This window comes from Zootoca vivipara, chromosome 14 (genome assembly GCF_963506605.1).
Source record: "Zootoca vivipara chromosome 14, rZooViv1.1, whole genome shotgun sequence".
In the NCBI taxonomy this organism is placed as follows: Eukaryota; Metazoa; Chordata; class Lepidosauria; order Squamata; family Lacertidae; genus Zootoca; species Zootoca vivipara.
In genome coordinates this window covers 43,467,826-43,488,442 of record NC_083289.1, presented here as the reverse complement: position 1 = coordinate 43,488,442, position 20,617 = coordinate 43,467,826, and the positions used below count along the sequence as shown (strand labels likewise).

At 44.2% G+C, this 20,617-nt stretch overlaps 1 protein-coding gene across 1 annotated transcript in view; it reads right to left on the bottom strand.

Annotated features, from left to right (window-relative positions):
- BAIAP2L1 (BAR/IMD domain containing adaptor protein 2 like 1) overlaps positions 1-7,227 on the bottom strand; it is a 70,090-nt gene extending 62,863 nt beyond the window's left edge. Inside the window, exon 1 of the mRNA XM_035130832.2 lies at positions 6,838-7,227. Within this exon, the coding sequence (XP_034986723.1) occupies positions 6,838-6,888 (51 nt within the window). The 5' untranslated portion in view covers positions 6,889-7,227. The remainder of the gene's footprint in view (positions 1-6,837) is intronic.
- Between the last annotated feature and the right edge of the window lie 13,390 nt (positions 7,228-20,617).

Genomic DNA, 20,617 nt, shown 5'->3' with positions numbered 1-20,617 from the left:
CATGAAATCAACACTGTGCCAAATAATTCTGTCCTCTAAAACTTCTTTTCTGTAGGAGTTTTGGGTGCCCTGCCCCCATCACAAGACTAAAAGATCCATGGATATATGATGAGAAGCTCTACGTGCAAAGAAACCGAAAAGCTACATTTTTATTTAATATTACCGAAGGCATTTATTACTCCACTCTTTTATCCCAGGACATTTTATCCCAGTTTGAAAACCTCACTGACATGTGACCAATGAATACATGCAATGTACAGAGTGGGCTGTTGCACTGCTCTTATTCTCCTCAGTGGATAGACTTGGAACTACAGCAATTTCCCCATTCTTTCAGTGGGCAGCTTTAGTTTCATGCTACTTGACTTTTCTAGATTTGTACAGTCCTATTATAATAACAACTAGAAAGGCCTGGGTTACTGCATCTCATCTTTCCACTCAGCTCTTATTTGCATTCGGATCTAACTTTGTGGAAAAACTGGAATTTGCATAACCTATAGTGGAAGATATGGGGGGGGGAATGGTCTGGGTGTGGAATTTTGACTTCAGCACAAATAGATGGCATTGATGATAAGTTTTACTTTTCTGCACATTTGCAATGGGCTTAATACATTGTATATATTGCCACTCAGATATTTTGGGCAAAGTATAGTCTGTGTCAGAAATTTGATTGTGATATTCTATGAGCCTCAAAATCCACCTCAAACTATTTATCTTCTCAGAATTTTAGCATGTTATCCAAGAAAAGTTGTAATCTTATGTAAATATATCACAGGAGGTCTGAAGCCTGGATTAGTTAAGTAAAATGCATAGTCCAAGATGTGATTGCCTCAGAAACAACACAATTTCTGACTACTGCAATTACTGCAGTTGTTATGTGTACTCAAGAAATCTGAGTCTTATTAAGCAACTTGGGGGTTGTTAGGCTAAATTTGCATAAGGACCATTTGCTGCCTGGATCAGACCAATGGTTTATTTAGTCCAGCATTTGGTCTCACAGTGGATAACCAAATGCACAAGTGAAGTCTTGCAACAGTATTATCTAGCTCGTGGTCAGGCTTGTTAACCTGGATCTACACTAAGAGACAGCCAAAATGGGGGTTGCCAGTCTGATGCCTGTAGGCACCATGGAAGGCCCTCCTAGAAAGAAATGTATGAAGCAAAATGTGTGGGTCCCCTCCTAAGTGATTTCTGTTAAGTGAATAGGTCTAGCTTCTCCTATCAGTGTTTTTATCAATGAATGAAATCAGAGCTGTGCTTGATGAAGTGAGTTGTTTGGACAGCAGACAATAAAAATTCCCGGAAAGTGTACTTTTCCTGCTTCTGTCTTATTTTCCAGTAGTCCCTGGAATCTCTATACTGTAGTTTTCTTTTCACTTTCCCCTAGCAACCAGGAGACATCTTCCCTGTGATGGGTTAGTCTGAGATTACGTCCTTCCTAGAAGTTGTTGCTGCTGCTGTTTAGTTGTTTAGTCATGTCCGACTCTTTGTGACCCCATGGACCAGAGCACGCCAGGCACTCTTGTCTTCCACTGCCTCCCGCAGTATGGCCAAACTCATGTTGGTAGCTTCGAGAACACTGTACAACCATCTCGTCCTCTGTCGTCCTCTTCTCCTTGTGCCCTCAATCTTTCCCAACATCAGGGTCCTAGAAGTTGCTTTTTTGCAAATACTACTATACAATAAGTGTGGGTGGATATTAAAGAATCTTCTTCTCAAACGGCAGATGCAAGATATGAAAACTTTGCAAAAAGGATTAGGTACGGTAGCTGATGTTTTTGTTTGTTTGTTTGTTTAGATGACTCTTTGTTGACCCCATGGACGAGAGCACGCCAGGCACTCCTGTCTTCCACTGCCTCCTGCAGTTTGGTCGAACTCATGTTAGTAGCTTCGAGAAACCTAGACAGCATCTTAAAAAGCAGAGACATCACCTTGCCGACAAAGGTCCGTATAGTTAAAGCTCTGGTTTTCCCAGTAGCGATGTATGGATGTGAGAGCTGGACCATAAAGAAGGCTGATCGCTGAAGAATTGATGCTTTTGAATTATGGTGCTGGATGAGACTCTTGAGAGTCCCATGGACTGCAAGAAGATCAAACCTATCCATTCTTAAGGAAATCAGCCCTGAGTGCTCACTGGAAGGACAGATCCTGAAGCTGAGGCTCATGGCCACCTCATGAGAAGAGAAGACTCCCTGGAAAAGACCCTGATGTTGGGAAAGATGGAGGGCACAAGGAGAAGGGGACGACAGAGGACGAGATGGTTGGACAGTGTTGTCATCGCTTTTCTCCCAAAAAGCAGGTGTCTTTTAATTTTGTGACTGCTGTCACCATCTGCAGTGATCAAGGAGCCCAAGAAGGCACCTATAAAAAAATTCTTATATACAGAGCCAGCCTATCCACTCAGTGAGGTGAAGCAGGCAAGATGGGTGGAAGGAGTTAGGAGGTTTCTGACTGTGATTATGACAGTCGGGAGGTGATGAGGTTTTAATTAGAACCGTAAGAGGGAATAACTGGGGTGCACAAGACACAAGGAGAGGAAATTGCTGGGACTAGAGTAGTGACACGATTCACACTGAAATGTATGCTGTAACTCAAAACCTTAAAAATAATATTTAGCAGAATCAGTCATTCAAGTTTATTTTGGGAACAAGCTAGAAGGTGCAGCATGGACTTTAAAAGAATGCTGAAGTTTATTAAAACCAGCAATGAAATATACCAGTGTTGGAACAAGGTGCATGAAATCTGGTTATATAAAACAATTGCCTCTATTAAAATCAAATTTAAAGATTTCTTTTTAGTAAGTCAACATTACCTACTTGTGGATTACCCTACAATTTTTTGATGTGGCCATATGCTCACATAAGCATGCATTCCACAGTAGGTTAACAATTCAGACATACCTCAGCATTATTAAAAGCTTTTATCATGGAAAAAGAAACGACTTTACAATGGCAGATATGCAAAAACCCCAACTATAGGTTTAAAATAGCACATACCAAAATATTTTAGATTTTTTCTAAACCAGGACAGGATTAGAAATCATTGGGTGGTTAAAGTATTTTACAAACGTAAGAGGTATACAACTAATGCATGCAACTAACTTTCCAAACTGATCAGACACTTTAAAATCATACAGAAAATTTGTATAATAGATTACTCATGCTACGCATCATTTCAAGAGCTTTCAAATAGCATTTTTCAGGGCTGTTTCAATGCTCTTTATATTGAGGGAATGCAGAGGTGGGTGATCCCTACCTAATGTATTTCTCAGAAAAGAAAAGAAAAGTTCTGAAAAGTTGGATACAACATCAATAGAAAAGGCAGTATTTATTATCCTGCATATAGTATCCAATCAGGATGTCTGTTTCACACAATGTTGGAATCAGGCCTTTAGCGTGTTGGCACAACAACTCATTATAGTACATATTATTATTATTATTATTATTATTATTATTATTATTATTATTTCAAGAGGCAGTTCTGCATGTGAAGCCTCAGCACCACCTTTCATTTAAAAACTGGATTAACCTTCCAAGTCCACGAAGGGGTCCATACTAAATGACAAGGTTATCACTCTAATATCCAGTGGTACCTTGGTTTACGAATTTAATCCGTTCCAAAAGTCTGTTATTAAACCAAAACCATTCTTAAACCAAGGTGCGCTTTCCCTAATGAGGCCTCCCGCTGCCGGTGCCCTTCCACCGTTCGGATTCCGTTCTTAGACCGAGGTAAAGTTCTCAAACCAAGACACTATTTCCGATTTTGCGGAGTTTGTAAACCAAATCGTTCTTAAACCGGACTGTTCTTAAACTGAAGTACCACTGTACCTGCATTCATGTTTTCCTCATTTACGGGTTATTCAGTCTGCTGGACAGCTTGGATTCCCAAACAAATTTATCTGTGCAATACTTCCCTGTCTGGAAGCCATTGATACACATATTGATGGTCTTCTCCTCATTGTCTTATACCTCAGGGTCCTCCACAGAATTACATCACGCATCTACCTACAACACTGCAATTTGAACTTGAAGGTACAATATCCACCGGGCCTTGAATTGTAAGCACCTGCAATGCCTTACACCAAACAGGTACCTGACAGAATAGCACCCATTCTATTGGAAGGTACTCTAATGTGGAAAGTTACCTACAGATGGTCAACCGTTCTGAGAGCTGTAGCCCATACTCTCATACGTCTAACAGGAACATCTGTGGTAATTTCCCCCTTTCCCTCTGCTATATTGAGGTGAAATTGCCAGTGAGAGCACATTAGCCTCAATATCAGGCATCCCCAAACTTTGGCCCTCCAGATGTTTTGGACTACAATTCCCATCTTCCCCGACCACTGGTCCTGTTAGCTAGGGATCATGGGAGTTGTAGGCGAAAACATCTGGAGGGCCGCCGTTTGGGGATGCCTGCTCAATATCTTTGCCCTCTCAGATACATTACTCCAGAAAGTACCCCAACTTTGGTTGCTATCCTGAACAGATTGGGAATATAGATGCCTTCAAACCCACGAGGGAAATTCTTTGTATCCTTCTTTAAACAATCCAGTAAAACTGCCAAACCTTATTGGGCACACAGCAATCAATTAATGGATTGGAAGCCACCTTCACCCCAAAGGCAGCATTAACACCAAGCATTTAATCCTTACTATACACAAGGGCTAGCCAATATGGTGCCAGATGTTGTTGGACTACAACTATTATCATCACTAACAAATGGCTATGCTACTAGCTAGGGTTGATGGGAGCTGCTGTGCGTCCAACAATATCTGGGGGCTACTGGGCTACTCCTGGATTACATTAATGAGTACCTAACTTGCATTATGTGATCTTGAGTATATGCTTTTCTTCTCAGCCCGAATCTGCAATAATTTCCACTCTCGAAGGTCTACATATAATCACTACCATGGATTAGAAAAACCCCACCCCTATCTCTACAAACATAGATCAAATCCACCTTTTACAAGTTTGTTACAGGGTTTCAAGATCATAACAGACATTTGCTTCAGTGGGAAAGCCCACACAAGCCCTGTCACATATAAGCACACCTGCCATCAATTGCCAGCCCTTTCTACATGAAAACATGTTAAGCAATGTATTTGAAAGGAATCAACTTGCATAGCACAGGAGGGGCTGAAGTTCAATCCTTGGCGAAACTACCTAAAAAGATCCTAGGGCAAGAGTCACTGTCTGAGACCTTAGACAGCCAAGGTCAGTCAGACTAGACAGAAAGGAATAGTTCATATAAGGCTTGATCTTCACTCTGAAGAAGTGGTTTCAATTCTCAAGCAAGCTGCTATCGCTGGAAAAAGAAGGGCAATAATGCCTTTGGGAGAGGAACTGTAGTGTTTATATTATTATTAACTGTAGTGTTTATATTATTATATTAGTATTTATTAAAGATTTTATTTGTTTACAAAAGCACACGCCCTGTCTCTTTTTTTCAGGTTGTAGTGTCTTGCAAGGGAACGGTCCCAGGTTCCACCGGTGGCATCTCCATTTAAATGAATCTGATGGGTGTTAGGAAAAAGCATGGGGAAGGAGGGCCTTAGCTCAGTGACCTCGCATCTGCTTTCCCCCTGGTTCAGTCCCTGGCATCTTCCAGCAAGGATGGGGGAGATGCCTGGCTGAAACCCTGGAAGAGCTGCTGTCGGTCAGAATAGGACACCAAACGTCCACTTTGTACCTGCCATTTGTACACATGGAAAGCTCAGGTGGGTATGGAAATGACATGTATTCTTCAAGAGTGTTACTGGGGAGCACCCCCTCCCTCCATTAAGCACTCAGGAGTATGTACCTGACCTTGGAGAACCAGAAAGGCATCATGAAAGGCTTTGTGTGCTCTCCTGTGTGTTTATAGGCAATAGGGCAGGTGTGGAACACTCATAAAGGAGTGGCGAACCTCACCTGCGTAGCTGCCAAGGCAAACCTTAACTCCTCACCTGCGTAGCAGCCAAGGCAAACCTCACATCCGCTCCCACCCTGAAACATCAAACCCCCTCCAGCTGCCCCATTACAACAGCACATAGCTGTGCAATGACACTCGACCGTGTTCACTGGGCTTTACTCCCAGGTTAAGTTTGCACAGGAACGAACCTGTCTCCAAATTCCCACTCCTAAAGCTACTTGAGTAACCCTGGGTCGGTCACACACACACACACACACACACACACACACACGTTGTCAAGCTTGGTCTACCTCACAGGGTTCTTGTTGGAAGCCGCCCAGAGTGGCTGGGGAAACCCAGCCAGACGGGAGGGGTATAAATAAATTATTATTATTATTATTATTATTATTATTATTATTATTATTATGAGGAGGAACGGCCCTGAACACTGAAGGAAATAAAAATTCAAGAAGAGACAGTGTGGCATTCGTGGTTAAGGGTGCCAGACCAAAACTTGGGAGACCTGGGTTCAAATCCCCCCCCCCCGCTTAGCCATGGAGCTCACAGAGGCATGGGGGGTGGCAGTCGCAGCCTGTCAGCCTTACCTACCTCGCTGGGTTGTTGTGGGGATAACACGGGGAGGAGGGGAACCATTGCCATAGCTGCCAAGCTTTCCCTTTTCTCGCGAGGAAGCCTATTCAGCATAAGGGAAAATCCCTTAAAAAAAGGGATAACTTGGCAGCTATGACCATTGCGCCCCAAACTGCCATAAGTAAATAAGACGAAGAAGTTCGATTCATGATCATTAATCATGATCATATTTATTTCCCCTCATGATAATGAGTATTTCTCTCTCTTCCCCCCCCCCCCACCCACACCCCCTGGGTTTGCCGCCCTCCCGCTCCCAGCGCGGAGAAAGGAGCCGCTTGACTTTCCCTCGCCTCAACTTACTTTATAGGTGCTTTCCGTCAACTTATTCACCTCTTCTGGGTCCCGAGACATGGTGGTGGTGGAACTACTTGGAGCGGGAAGGGAGGAGAGGGAAGAAGAAGGCGCAACTGCGGCTGAGGCGGCCGAGACAACTTTCCCTCAGGACGGCGACCGGCGCTTTTTTCCCCTTTCCCCTGAGGCGCCTTTTTTTTCCAGCCGGGAAGAGACAAGAACTCCCTCGGAGAAAGAGAGAAACAAAACTCCCCTCGGAGCCTCCTTCCCCTTCCACGCAGATGAGGTGAACCGGCGAGGACGGCGGCGCTGGCTGCCGTGGCGCCCTCGTCCTCCTCCTCTCAAACTGTCAAACTCGTGGAACCGGCCAGCTCAGCGGCTCAGCCCTTTCGGGAGGCGGCCCCGGCGGCGGCGGCGGCGGCGGGGCGGAGTCGGGCGAGGTAGGGCCCTCTGGGCCTGACGCGGCAGCCGCAAGGCGGGCCCGGCCGAGCGGCGAGGCGGAGGAAGGTCGCCGAGGTTGCCCGGCCGCTTCTAGCTCCGCCGCCTCTTTACCTGAGCTTGGGGGGGGGGGGAGCAGGAGGCCTTTAAGCTGCTTCAGGCCGCCTCCGCCTCCTTCCCCTCACCGAGAAAATCTTCGTTATTATTATAAAGGGAGAAAGTTTTGAGGTGAAGAGGGAGAAGGGCGGCCGTTTTATTCTACCGCAACACGCGCCCCCCTAAAAAGAGAGAAGAGAGAGAATGGAGGGCTTAGTAAGGTCTACTTAGAATTAAACCCCATTGCGTTCCGTTGCGCTTACTCTCAGGTAAAAGTCCCTGACGGGGTTGTAGTAGCAGCCCCTACAACGCGATTCGGTTAGTCTGTTGCAGGAAGAAAAAAAAGTGGTGGTTTGTGGATTTATTTATTTATTTATTTATTTATTAACCACTGATGATATAAGATTGCAAACTTGTTTATTGTTTTCTTCTCTAGTCTCCCCACCACCACTTTTTCTTGCTCCCCTCTCCTTTTACCGTATATTCTCTTGTAATATTTTTTATTGTCTCATGCCACTTTTTTGGGGGGGTATAAGTGTAATTGTTTGGATTTCATTATGTATGATTTGGTTGCAATCCTACTCTCCACCCCACCCCCACCCCCACCCCCAATATAAATCACTTTGTACAACTTTTGCTTTTAAAACCTAAAAGTGGCATCATGGCAACTTGTTACCCAAGGTACAGGAAAATAAAGGTAGCCATGTTGGCCTGTGGAAACAAATACATCCGAAATCTCCTATTAGGCCAATACCTTTATTAGACCAAAAAAAAATGTCGCACAACAATCTCGGCTGGTTTTTGCTGAGCTCTTTATCAAGTTGGGTGGGAAAGGGGAGGGAGGGAATAAGTTGGCTGAAGATGAACCAGATACAGACTGCATGATTCACCATTAGCCAGCCTTTTCCTCCCCATCCCCTGTTTGCCATCTGCATTCTGCAATCCTGTGTACACTTGTCTGGGAGTAAGCCCTATTGAACTCAGTGGGACTTACTTCTGAGTAAACGCGTATGGCTTCCTCTGTAAGGCTGCAGTATACACAAGATGCATTTAAAGCACTCTTATGCCACCTGAACAGTCACACGCAATCCTGGGGAGTGTAGTTTGCTAAGTGTGCCAGGAATTGTAGCTTTTGTGAAATTCAGCACGCTTAACAAACTACATTTTCCAGGATTCTTGGGGTGGGGGGAGCCACAACCATTAGAGTTCTTTAAATGTATGGTGGGTGAGTCAACAAGCATCAGATTACTCTGTAACAGATTTATTTTGGCAGGCACTTTCATGGGTTAGAGCTCAGTTATGCAGGTACATAAAGTACTATTAGCACTTACCGTAATTTATAACATGGTCAATCATAGTGCAAAAGGCGATCAAGTCTGTTGACATTTCTATACAAAGTTCAAATGCTTACAATGAAAATACAGATTCCAGAGTGGTGACCACTGCAAACGTTTATAACAGCAAACACAAAAACCGCATTAAAGGACAGCAATTTTGTGCCTGCGGAAGTTTTTAGGGGCTAGACTAGAGTTTGCTTTAAAAGTCCCTGGGCATTTATGCCACGACAAATCAGTTGCAGGGCAATTCTGTACTCATTTGCTCAGAAGTTAATCCCACTAAGTTCAATGGAGTTTATTTCTGGGTAAACATATTCAGCACCAGGGGCGTCACAATGGGGGTGGTTCGCCCCCGGTTCCACTCTGGCACCCCCACCGCCGCCAAGTGGCACCCTCCACCCCTGCAACTCCCAAGCCGAGCTTCCAGCCTCCCAGTAAAAAGTTTGCGCCAAGCGGGCTTTTTACCTGGAGTTTGTAGCTCCAGGCTTTGGAGGCGTGGGGGGGCATGCAATACCCTGCCACGTAACATTGCATGCGGCGTTACATAACAAGCATGCGCCGTTACGTAGCAACGCATGCGGCGTTACGTAGCGGCGGCATGCCCCCCCCCAGGTGCATGGCGATTTGCCGCCCCAGGTGTCGCGGCACCTCACTACGCCCCTCTTCAGCACTGCATTAATGCACACTTTCCTTCGTAGTCAATGTGCATAGCATGGGCGTACCCAGGATCAAAACTAGGGGGGGGCAAGGGGAGGGGCCAAGGCACGGAAGGGGAGGGGCCACAAAGTGGGCTGGAACGGCGAACTCGCGCTCCGCCGGGCTGTGCCCCTCCCTAGCAGCAGGGCTGGTAGGCGGAGGCGGAGCCCAGCCCAGCAGAGCGCGAGTTCAGCGTTCCCGCCCGCCGCGCCGCGCTCTCTGGTTCCCCGCCGCGCTTGGCCTTGCCAGAGGGCGCGCCAGGGAGCTGGAGGGAGGGTGCGGCGCGGTGCGGCGGGAATGGCGAACTCGCGCTCCGCCGGGCTGTGCTCCGCCTCTGCCCACCAGCCCTGCTTCTAGAGTAGGGCAGCTGCCCTAACTTGCCGCATGGTGGGTACGCCCTTGGTGCATAGGGTTCTGCTGAAAGTCTTCAAAATGCCACAATACACTTTTTCTGTTTGAGATAATCTTATGAACTGAAAGCATCCCTCAGAAAAGGTGGTTGCAGAATCTTGGGTCCTGCTCAGACTTGCTTTATGGTGTGCTGCCAAAAGTGAGGGGGAAAGCAACTATTACTGCTGCTGAAGGCAGATTCATGTTGTACTCTACATGGCAACTTGAATTTGCCTCCAGGTTGGAAATGGGTGGTTGCTTCATTTGTATATGCTCCTTGGGAAGGAAAATCACCAGTCAATGGGTGCATCATAGGTGTGGATGAGCCATTACAGCCTGAGTGAGAATGTAGCCCTTCTGTCATCTCTATCTGGCCCTCAGGACTCTGTCCAAACCCCTGCCCCTCCTCAAGCTGCACTACTAATTGGTCCTGATCCCTGCTCACCTGTAGCTCATGTGGATTATATTGCTTTCTATCAGCCTCAAGCTCAGTGAGCCCTTGATCACCAGAATTAGGTTCGGGGTCAAGAAGCTCATTGAGCCCTTCAATGCCCTTGTAACCTCTGACTTGATGTCCTAGTCACTGTTGAACCCGGAGCTGTGATACTTCTGCTTTTACTTAACTACAGTTCAGCATTTTGTCTGAACCCTAAACAATGATGAATGTTGACTTACGGTTTGTTTATACAAACCAGTTCCAAAACCTATTTCTTCAAGTTATGTCATTACAAGCTGCAGCTAAGCAAAAGTGGAAACAAAAGTTTCCAAACTTCTCCTGGCTGTGTAGGAACGGGAACATAGTCAGCCCAAGGCTTACCTAAACTCATTTGTGTTATATTAAGCTATGGTTTACCATAGCTGTGACTCTTTATCTTCACCTCTGTGCTCTGTCACCAACATACCAGCAGCAGGAGGGCCAGAAACGTGGAGCTTAGAGGAGTCCAGATCAATTTTAAGTCTCGGCTGTCAGCTTAGTTACGTTGGACGTTGAAACTCTACCAACAAGGTAAAATATATAGATCTGGAGAGAGGGCAAGTTATGGCATTGTGGTGTTTTTCTTTCTAACAGAGGTTCAGAGATTTATTCATTCATTTTATCAGTATGCTGCTATTCCACAAAAAGAAAATCATGCTCAAAGCAGCTCACAACAAAAAAACAGGGATGCATTTCAAACAAGCACTACAAAAACAATTTCATGATAACAATATCAATTTTATAATATAGCAAAACAATAGTGAATATAATAACATACCAAAAAAGACCCACGTCCTAATTCTATAAATATAACAAGATTACTTAAACAATGTGCAGTATCCAATAGCAAGAATAACAAGGGGGCACCACATTTTCATCTTAGTAGAAACACCCTCCCATGATGTTGCTCACAGTCCGTCTCCTGCAATAGTTTTCATTTAACATATCAGCATATTGTGTGTGTGTGTGTGTGTGTGTGTGTGTGTGTGTGTTTTGGACAAAACTTGGCATTACATGGGACATGGAGGTCCCAACATTGCTAAAGTGGTGATAGGCATGCCTTTGCAGGGACAAAATTCTCTCCTTCAAATCCCCCAGACTACATTTTAATTGATTTCCCCCTCCAGCTAGAATTCAGAAAGTGAGCAAGGGAGAACCTCTGAGTGAGGGAGCGGTGAAGTACCAAACTCTCCAATTATTCCTCCACTGCAAGTACCTTTATATTCCTGTTTCTTCTGTAAAGGTGGGCATGGCAATGAATTCATGTTCCCTAGTTTAGCTCTAAAGCTGGTCAAAAGTTTTAAATGTTTGTGGTCTAACACAGTGGTGCCCTCAGGGCCAGACATTCAGACAAAAGTCCAGGGCCCCACTCAGCAGAATGAGCAGAATGGGCTACAATGGTAGGAGAGACTGGCTTATCACATTTTGAAGCAAATGAAATGATGTAAGTGACTATCTGAAGAATCTTTCCATAAGGCAATTGTTATAAGAATTTTAAGGTCTTAGATATATAATAAATGTTTATGGCTGTACCAAGCAAACACGTACATAGATATATGGACCACATGTCTGAGGCAGCACAGGAGGGCAGTCCTGAAACCATTTTAACTCCCAAACTGACCAGATGTTTCTCTGCAAGGAGGGAGAAAATGAAAAAAAAACCCACCTTCCCATTGTCTCAGGAATTAAGTAATTACAATCTCAAAAGGAATGGCCAGGCAACCAGATAAGGCATTATGAGATAACCTGGCAGACAGGAAAAACAACAACACTCAAATTTCTGTTGTAGACCACCTTTTCTGTGATGTTGGTATGATGTTTGTGGGGGGTGGTGTTTGGCTACACCCCTTCTGTGATGTATGTTTGGAGGGGTGGTCTGGAGCTCCAGGGCAGGGAATTGCAAAATGGATATAAGGCCTTGCACACCATTGTTCGAGGTCCTCCTCTCTCCTGCGTGTGGGGGAGCACCCTGTTGCAACAGTCAATAAAGATCAGGTTTACTAGCTGCTTTGCTTCTTAATATTCTCTGGTTGGTCTCTGTTATTTTCTCCTACCAATAGAGAACCTACAAAAGGACTCTATATGGGCTCTTGGGTACTCCATAAGGGAAAAGGAACAGACACACACACACACACACACACACACACACACACACACACACACATACATATATATATATATATATATACATATACTTATATCACTACTAGCTGGCCTGGCCACGCATTGCTGTGGCCCATCCCTATGACTGCCCCCACCCTGTCCCGACCCATGACCTATTCCTCCCCCTCCTCCCCCCACCCCGGCTCATCCCTGTGATTGGCCCCACCTTGTCCCCACCCATGACCTATCCTGCCCCTTTGGCCCAGTCTGCAAAGCCAAGCCGAAATGCTGTGGAGAGGGAAGCTTTCCTAGATGCAGTACCAGTGTAGCCGTCGCTAGAGGGCGCTGTTTTGCAACATCTCCCGTGCTCCCAGCATCCCCGGCTGTAGTTTTGTGTTCGGGAACAGTGGGTTTTACCTGCTTTACCTGCCATAGGTGTGACATCTATCTACTCAAACTATATATGGTCACTAGCATATTCGCTTGGGACGTTGTGTCCAAATTAGAACGCAATCGGTCAAGTGGTTTCGGAGAAAAGTGGAGACACACCCACACGGGCAGTTTACATTTATATATATATATGTAGATTCAGTCCAGAGTCTAAAATGACCTAACTTTGCTAGTGATCTAACACAGGCAGAGGATGAATGTGTAGAATAATAGTACCTCCTTATAACTTACCGTACGCTCTGTGGTCAATGTGTGCAGCTGAAGTAAAAAATAAATAGTGTTGCTGCATTACACCAGTAAAGACTGACCCAATCACTCCATTTCTCCAGCATTCTGATTAAGCAGTATGTTGGATGTTTGCCATACAACACATTGATTGATTGATTGATTGATTGATTGAGCAAATCATAGAATCATAGAGTTGGAAGAGACCACAAGGGCCATCCAGTCCAACCCCCGGCCAAGCAGGAAACACCATCAAAGCATTCTTGACATATGGCTGTCAAGCCTCTCCTTAAAGACCTCCAAAGAAGGAGACTCCACCACACTCCTTGGTAGCAAATTCCACTGCCGAACAGCTCTTACTGTCAGGAAGTTATTCCTAATGTTTAGGTGGAATCTTCTTTCTTGAAGTTTGAATCCATTGCTCCGTGTCCGCTTCTCTGGAGCAGCAGAAAACAATCTTTCTCCCTCCTCCATATGACATCCTTTCATATATTTGAACATGGCTATCATATCACCGCTTAACCTTCTCTTCTCCAGGCTAAATATACCCAGCTCCCTAAGTCGTTCCTCATAAGGCATCGTTTCCAGGCCTTTGACCATTTTGGTTGCCCTCTTCTGGACACGTTCCAGCTGGTCAGTATCCTTCTTGAACTGTGGTGCCCAGAACTGGACACAGTACTTCAGGTGAGGTCTGACCAGAGCAGAATACAGTGGTACTATTACTTCCCTAGATCTAGATGCTATACTCCTATTGATGCAGCCCGGAATTGCATTGGCTTTTTTAGCTGCTTCATCACACTGCTGACTCATGTCAAGTCTGTGGTCTACCAAGACTCCTAGATCCTTTTCACACATACTGCTCTCAAGCCAGGTGTCACCCATCCTGTATTTGTGCCTTTCATTTTTTTTGCCCAAGTTTTTGCCCTTACATTTCTCCTTGTTAAAATTCATCTTGTTTGCTTTGGCCCAGTTGTCTAATCTGTTAAGGTCATTTTGAAGTGTGATCCTGTCCTCTGGGGTATTAGCCACCCCTCCCAATTTGGTGTCGTCTGCAAACTTGCTCAGGATGCCCTCAAGCCCATCATCCAAGTCATTGATAAAGATGTTGAATAAGACTGGGCCCAAGACAGAACCCTGTGGCACCCCACTAGTCACCACTAGAGGGGTCTCCTCTAAGTGACCCCACTGTTTCCTTGTTCTTCCTTTTGCTACGGACATACCCATAAAAGCCCTTTTTGTTGCCTTTAACCTCTCTGGCGAGCCTGAGTTCATTCTGTGCTTTAGCTTTTCTGACTTTGTCTCACACTTCAAATGTATTAGACCTTAATGTTGGGGTTGCAGCACTGCAGCCATCTGGTCCTTGTACAACAACATTGCCATGGGGTCTTCCAGGAGCTGTGGCTTTCAAGTTCTGTCACTCTTTCCCTCAACCCTCCTCCTTCCCATGCAAGTGGAAATGTTCCACTAAGTCCTTGTCATGGATGGAGGAATTCTGCTGATTCCGCCTATCTTCACGCTGGAGATAATTGATGAATGTTTTACTCGGCTGGAACAAGCCCGAAAGGTGCTCACACTACAGCTCCTGTCCTGAAGCTCATTCCTTTCCCTTTCTGGCTCACTGAGTTGAAAGAAAAAGTATCAGGCTGGTGCTCAATGACCTGTGTGCAGGAGTAGCTAGATGCCTTGTTGTAATATATGTGCTTGTGTGGTTACTGCCATAATGCCTATGCTCACGTGGCTGCAGGTGACTATGACCTGTGCACTATATGCAAGGTTTCTATTATTCATTTTAATTTAACATTTAAAAGCCACCGAAGATTAGTCCATGGAGCTCTCAGGGCAGCTAACAACATAATATATAAAACCATGTTGTTTACCAATGCGCTTGAGAGCATGAGAAGCATTCGGGGAGTGTGGTAGTAGCGAATTGGCCTTTTGCTCACTGTCCCACATGTGGAAGAACAGGAATATTCACGGTGGGAAGTGACCAGCACCCATTTATGCATGGTTTGGCTTCAAGACACTAATATGGTAAAATAACTTCCGTCTTCACCGTCTAAAATGCTTTTTTGTTTCCCTGGTCCCTGCAGTGAGTCATAAGGCGCAAACAAGAAGTGGACTTAAGACTCTCACACCAGGGAGGAGGCTCAGGTTGATATCGGGTTTCAGGAACTGTAAAACTTGATTGTTTCAGTAGATTAGAAGGTGTTTATATCTTGCTATGTGAGCATTCCCCTGATCGTACACAACACGATATGGTGCGGGTATATGCATTTAAAGCTTGTAGCTCAAGGCCACCACAACTGATAAACAGAGCACAGCATCCGGTATAGGTAAGGCCACATGGACTACAAACTTTTTAAAACTGAATTTGTATTCAGTATTTCCTTTGAAGAGCTAAGAGCAGTTTAAGTATGGTTCTCAGGTAGTTTTCTACGTGGATGCTTTTTAAAACCAGACTTGTTCAGCATCTGCACTAGATCTGTATCATGTATGTTCCTCCTTTTGGGACAAGTGACAACCATCTGCTTTTTCATTGTTCTCTTGTCAATCGAAGCACAATTTGTATTCAGAATGAAATCTCTCCCGCTGAAAGTCCTACAAGTATAACTTCATAGAACTGAGCAGATTACTATGGTAAAAGCAAAACACTTTAGGCAAACTGCTGTCTGATTATTGCCAGCTGATCCACTATGGGTGGTCCAGGAGGCACAGGTAATGAAACAAATGTAAATAACCCTTTCCCCCATCTTTGGGGCCTTTTTATATATTCTTCTCTTCCACAAATGAGGCTCTTGACAGTTTTCCAATACAGTGGTGCCTCGCTAGACAAATTTAATTCATTCCACGGGTCAATTCATATAACAAAAAATTCGTCTAGCAAATCCCATAGGAATGCATTGAATTTATTTAATTTTTTGCCCATAGGAACGCATTAATTGAATTTCAGTGCATTCCTGTTGGAAACCGCGATTCGCTAGATGAATTTTTCGTAAAACTAATTCGACTAGCAAGGCAACCTCCGCTCGAAAAATCTCTTCGTTAAGCGAAAAATTAGTCTTACAGGGCATTCGTCTAGCGAGGCACCACTGTACTTCAAAATGCAGCTTTTCTTGGTGGAGATTAATGGTACTTTTTAAGAAAAAGTAACACTTAAAAAACGGGTGTATTTATTAACTACGGTGTTGTTGTTGTTGTTTAGTCGTTTAGTCGTGTCCGACTCTTCGTGACCCCATGGACCATAGCACGCCAGGCACTCCTGTCTTGCACTGCCTCCCGCAGTTTGGTCAAACTCAATTAACTACGGTAGTTTCCCCATTAATAAAATGTCCAAATAGATGGAACAACCTTTAGTGAATAAAGCAATGCACTAGAGAACAACAAGGCAAGTGAGACAATGCAAGCATTAACAGTAAATTAGTTAATGAACTGGCCAGGCTCCAAAGAGCTAAATTAAGCATGCTCAGGTATTTAGACACGCTCTGGGGGATTTTTGATGTTTTTTACTTTGGCAAGCAGATTGCTATGCCGTATTACTACTCGTTGCCTTTTCTGGACAAAGTAGCTCAAGGGCCTTGTTCAGAAGACAGGCTAGATTGGTAGCCATCACTTTCAGGTAAGAGATGGAAAAGGAGAAAGTTGAAGGAAATGAGGAGGGATGGCAGGACAGGATATCACATGCATGTGCTCACACGCCCTAAGCAAGCAGGTCCTTAATAGCAGATTACTAAGTAACTGTGACTAACCCTTTATCACCACCTGGGATTAGTGGTTGGACAGAGAGCGTGTTTCCCCAATAACAATGGGGGTTGTTGGTAAGACGTGTTCTGTGAATGCAATGAATCTGGTCTTGGTGCTGGATCAATGCCACTCCAATTGGAACAGTTGCATCTTTTACTCCACACAAATGAGTCCCATGGCTAAATAGAAAAGTGGTGGTGGGTTGTTAGGTATGCACTTTCCCGCAGATCTGATTTTCCGTGTCTAGTTTTAAAAACTCAGGCTGCAATCATATTCATATCCACTCGGGAGTATAAACACTGACAACTGGGAAACACTGGCCTGCGAGCGCTCCAGTTGGAGAACAGCCTTTACCAAAGGTGTCATGGGCTTTGAAGACACTCAAACTCAGGACGCAAGGGAGAAACGTGCTAAGAGGAAGGAACACTTGGCAAATCCACACCGTGATCACCGGGAGCCTGGAAACCAATGTCCCCACTGTGGAAGGACGTGTGGATCCAGAATTGGCCTCCACAGTCACTTACAGACTCATTGTTAAAACCATGTTTATGGAACACAATCTTACTCGGTTATGAGTGATCGCCAAAGAAAGCATTGAATTCACTGATACTTACTCCCAGGTAAACATGCATAGGATCATAGAATTGTAGAATTGGAAAGGACCTCCAGAGTAATCTGGTCCAACTCCCTGCAATGCAGGAATCACACCTGCAGCCGTCCTTGGGTGGGCTTGAACCACTAACCTTCTGGTTAACAGCCAGACACACGGAGCCATTGTGCCAACTTGGAAGGGTAACTTTGTTGTTGTTTTGTTGTTTAGTCGTTTAGTCGTGTCCGACTCTTCGTGACCCCATGGACCATAGCACGCCAGGCACTCCTGTCTTGCACTGCCTCCCGCAGTTTGGTCAAACTCATGTTCGTAGCTTCGAGAACACTGTCCAACCATCTCGTGCTCTGTCGTCCCCTTCTCCTTGTGCCCTCAATCTTTCCCAACATCAGGGTCTTTTCCAGGGAGTCTTCTCTTATGAGGTGGCCATGAGCCTCAGCTTCAGAATCTGTGCTTCCAGTGAGCACTCAGGGCTGATTTCCTTCAGAATGGATAGGTTTGATCTTCTTCAAGAAGATCAAGAAGAAGATCAAGAAGAGCAAGAAGGGTAACTTAGGACCACTTATTTCTACTCTGAGTAGGGCTTAGTTGCATACAACCCATAGGGACCAGTAAACTGGACAATTTTGCTTCCTTTTCAAGGTTGCTGTTTTCTGCTTCACTTTGCCTTGGCCTGGCCTGACCCATCCTCACAAAAAGCAAAGCAGCAAGCAAGAATGAAGTGACCATGATGAATAGGGAGAAGTGAGATCTCATAGTTACTGAACGGACAGGGCCGTTAGTTTTCATCAGGAAAAAAATTGAAATGTCTATGTTTGGTAGGCAGAGTGTAAATATTCATATCTGAGAAATGACCAGACCAGTTCTTCATTAACATAAATTTAACTCGGTGAGAACATTGCAAGAAGGGTAGCTGGCAGTGGAAAATCCATGATGCAGCAAGGGAGTAAACAACATTAATATAAATCCATTGTACCGAGTTAAACTCCCCTCAAGACACTGACAAAATACTAAGAATGAGTTTTCTTTCAAGTGGCTTTAGTTCAGAAATGGAAACACTAAGGAATGTTTACTCCCATGTCTTGGAATCTTTGCTAAAGGCACAGAAGTAATTTACCGAAACAATCTGTTGTTCTGTTAAAAGAGTTTTATTGCTTGTGTTCATATGCTGAAATACAGTCTGGACACGAGAGGGAAAAAATATGTTTATTTTGTGGCTTCGTGTGTGGGTGTGCAGTGTTGACTATTAAGTTAAATCTAGGAAAACTTTTATGTAGAGCAGTATGGAAACAATTTATAACCATACTTGTATTATTTGAGGGCTCTTTTTCCTCATCATTTTATAGTATTGCTCAGATTATGTTTAATGGCTTCTGCAGTAATAAAGTTTGGCTTTTAATTTTATTTTAAAATGTCTAACGCTTTGTTGAACATGAGAACCAAATTCACACAAAAGATGCAAGAAGCAGAACACAAGTGTTTGGTTATGTATACATCTATCTGTGAAATCAAAGGCAGCGCTGGGTAATCTGCAGGGCACTCGCTTTCTGTGATCACAGAGAGATGACAGTTAAAAGTAAAGTACAAAATCATAGGCTTGTGGGAAAGCAGTGTGTTTGCTTAATTGCTACCAAAATCAGATAAACTTGAGAAAGGAAAACAATACGAGGTAAATAAAAGCTTCAGCCTTTGTTGCTATTGGCTACAAAAGAGATTTCACTTAAATCTATAGCTAGATATTCCCGAGTCATGGTCTCAGCTGTCGAAGTGGTATGGAAATATATGAACATTCTAACTGCTCAGAATTACTATTTTTTAAATAAAAAATCATTGCACATAAAGCCTAGGAACTGGATGGAACAATTGGTGGAAAGTGTTACAGAGGAGGTTGAGGCAGCCCTCTAACAAATTGTTAGATTGACGGTTTAATCCTATACATGTCATTAATACTAATAAATAACAACAGTAGTAGTTCTTGTTCTATTAGTTGCTTGACACATAATATGTCTCCAAGCATCTTACAAAGTTCGAAAGCATAAAGGGTGGTGTTATAAGAATTTAAGGTCTCATGTATATATATATATATATATATATAATGTTCACAAATTTACAAGGCAAACACATACATAGGTACCTGAAGAAGTGTGCATGCGCACGAAAGCTCATACCAATGACAAACTTAGTTGGTCTCTAAGGTGCTACTGGAAGGAATTTTTTTATTTTGTTTCGACTACGTCAGACCAACACGGCTACCTACCTGTAACATACATAATTATGTATCTGTGTCTGAAATGGTACAGGAGAACAATACTGAAACCATTTTTACTCTCCCAAATTGACTTCAAATGTTTCTCTGCAAGGAGGAAGGAAATGGAAAAGCTTCTCCATTGTCTTTTGCTTACCTGTCTTTAGGGCATTTTTGTGTATGAATAGGGTGAGCCTGTGACCTGGATTCAGGAATTAAAGTATTTACCATCACAAAAGAATGGCCGGGCTGCCCAAGTAAGCAATCACTGGCAATTGTCAGGTATCCTGGCAGACAGGATTTCTTCTGTAGACCGCATCCTTCTGTGATGTATGTATGATGTTTTGGGGGGTGGTCTTGAGCTACAGGGTGGGCAATTTCAAAAGTCTATATAAGGGCTTGCGCACCATTGTTCTGGGTTCCTCCTCCGTCCTGCATGTGGTGAGTGAGGACCCTGTTGCAACAATTTAATAAAGATCAGGCTTACTAGTTTCTTTGCTTCTCAATATTCTCTGGTTGTCTTTGTCCATGGAGTTTTCTTGGCAGGGATACTGGAGTGGCTTGCCAGTTCCTTCTCCAGGTGGATCACGTTTAGTCAAAACTCTCCACTATGACCTGTCCATCTTGGGTGGCCCTGCATGGCATAGCTCATAGCTTCTCTGAGTTATTCAAGCCCCTTCACCACGACAAGGCATTGATCCATGAAGGGGATCAATCTTAAAAAGCAGAGACATCACCTTGCCTACAAAGGTCCGTATAGTTAAAGCTATGGTTTTCCCAGTAGTGATGTATGGAAGTGAGAGCTTGACCATAAAGAAGGCTGATCGCCGAAGAATTTATGCTTTTGAATTATGGTGCTGGAGGAGACTCTTGAGAGTCCCATGGACTGCAAGAAGATCAAACCTATCCATTCTTAAGGAAATCAGCCCTGAGTGCTCACTGGAAGGACAGATCGTGAAGCTGAGGCTCCAATACTTTGGCCACCT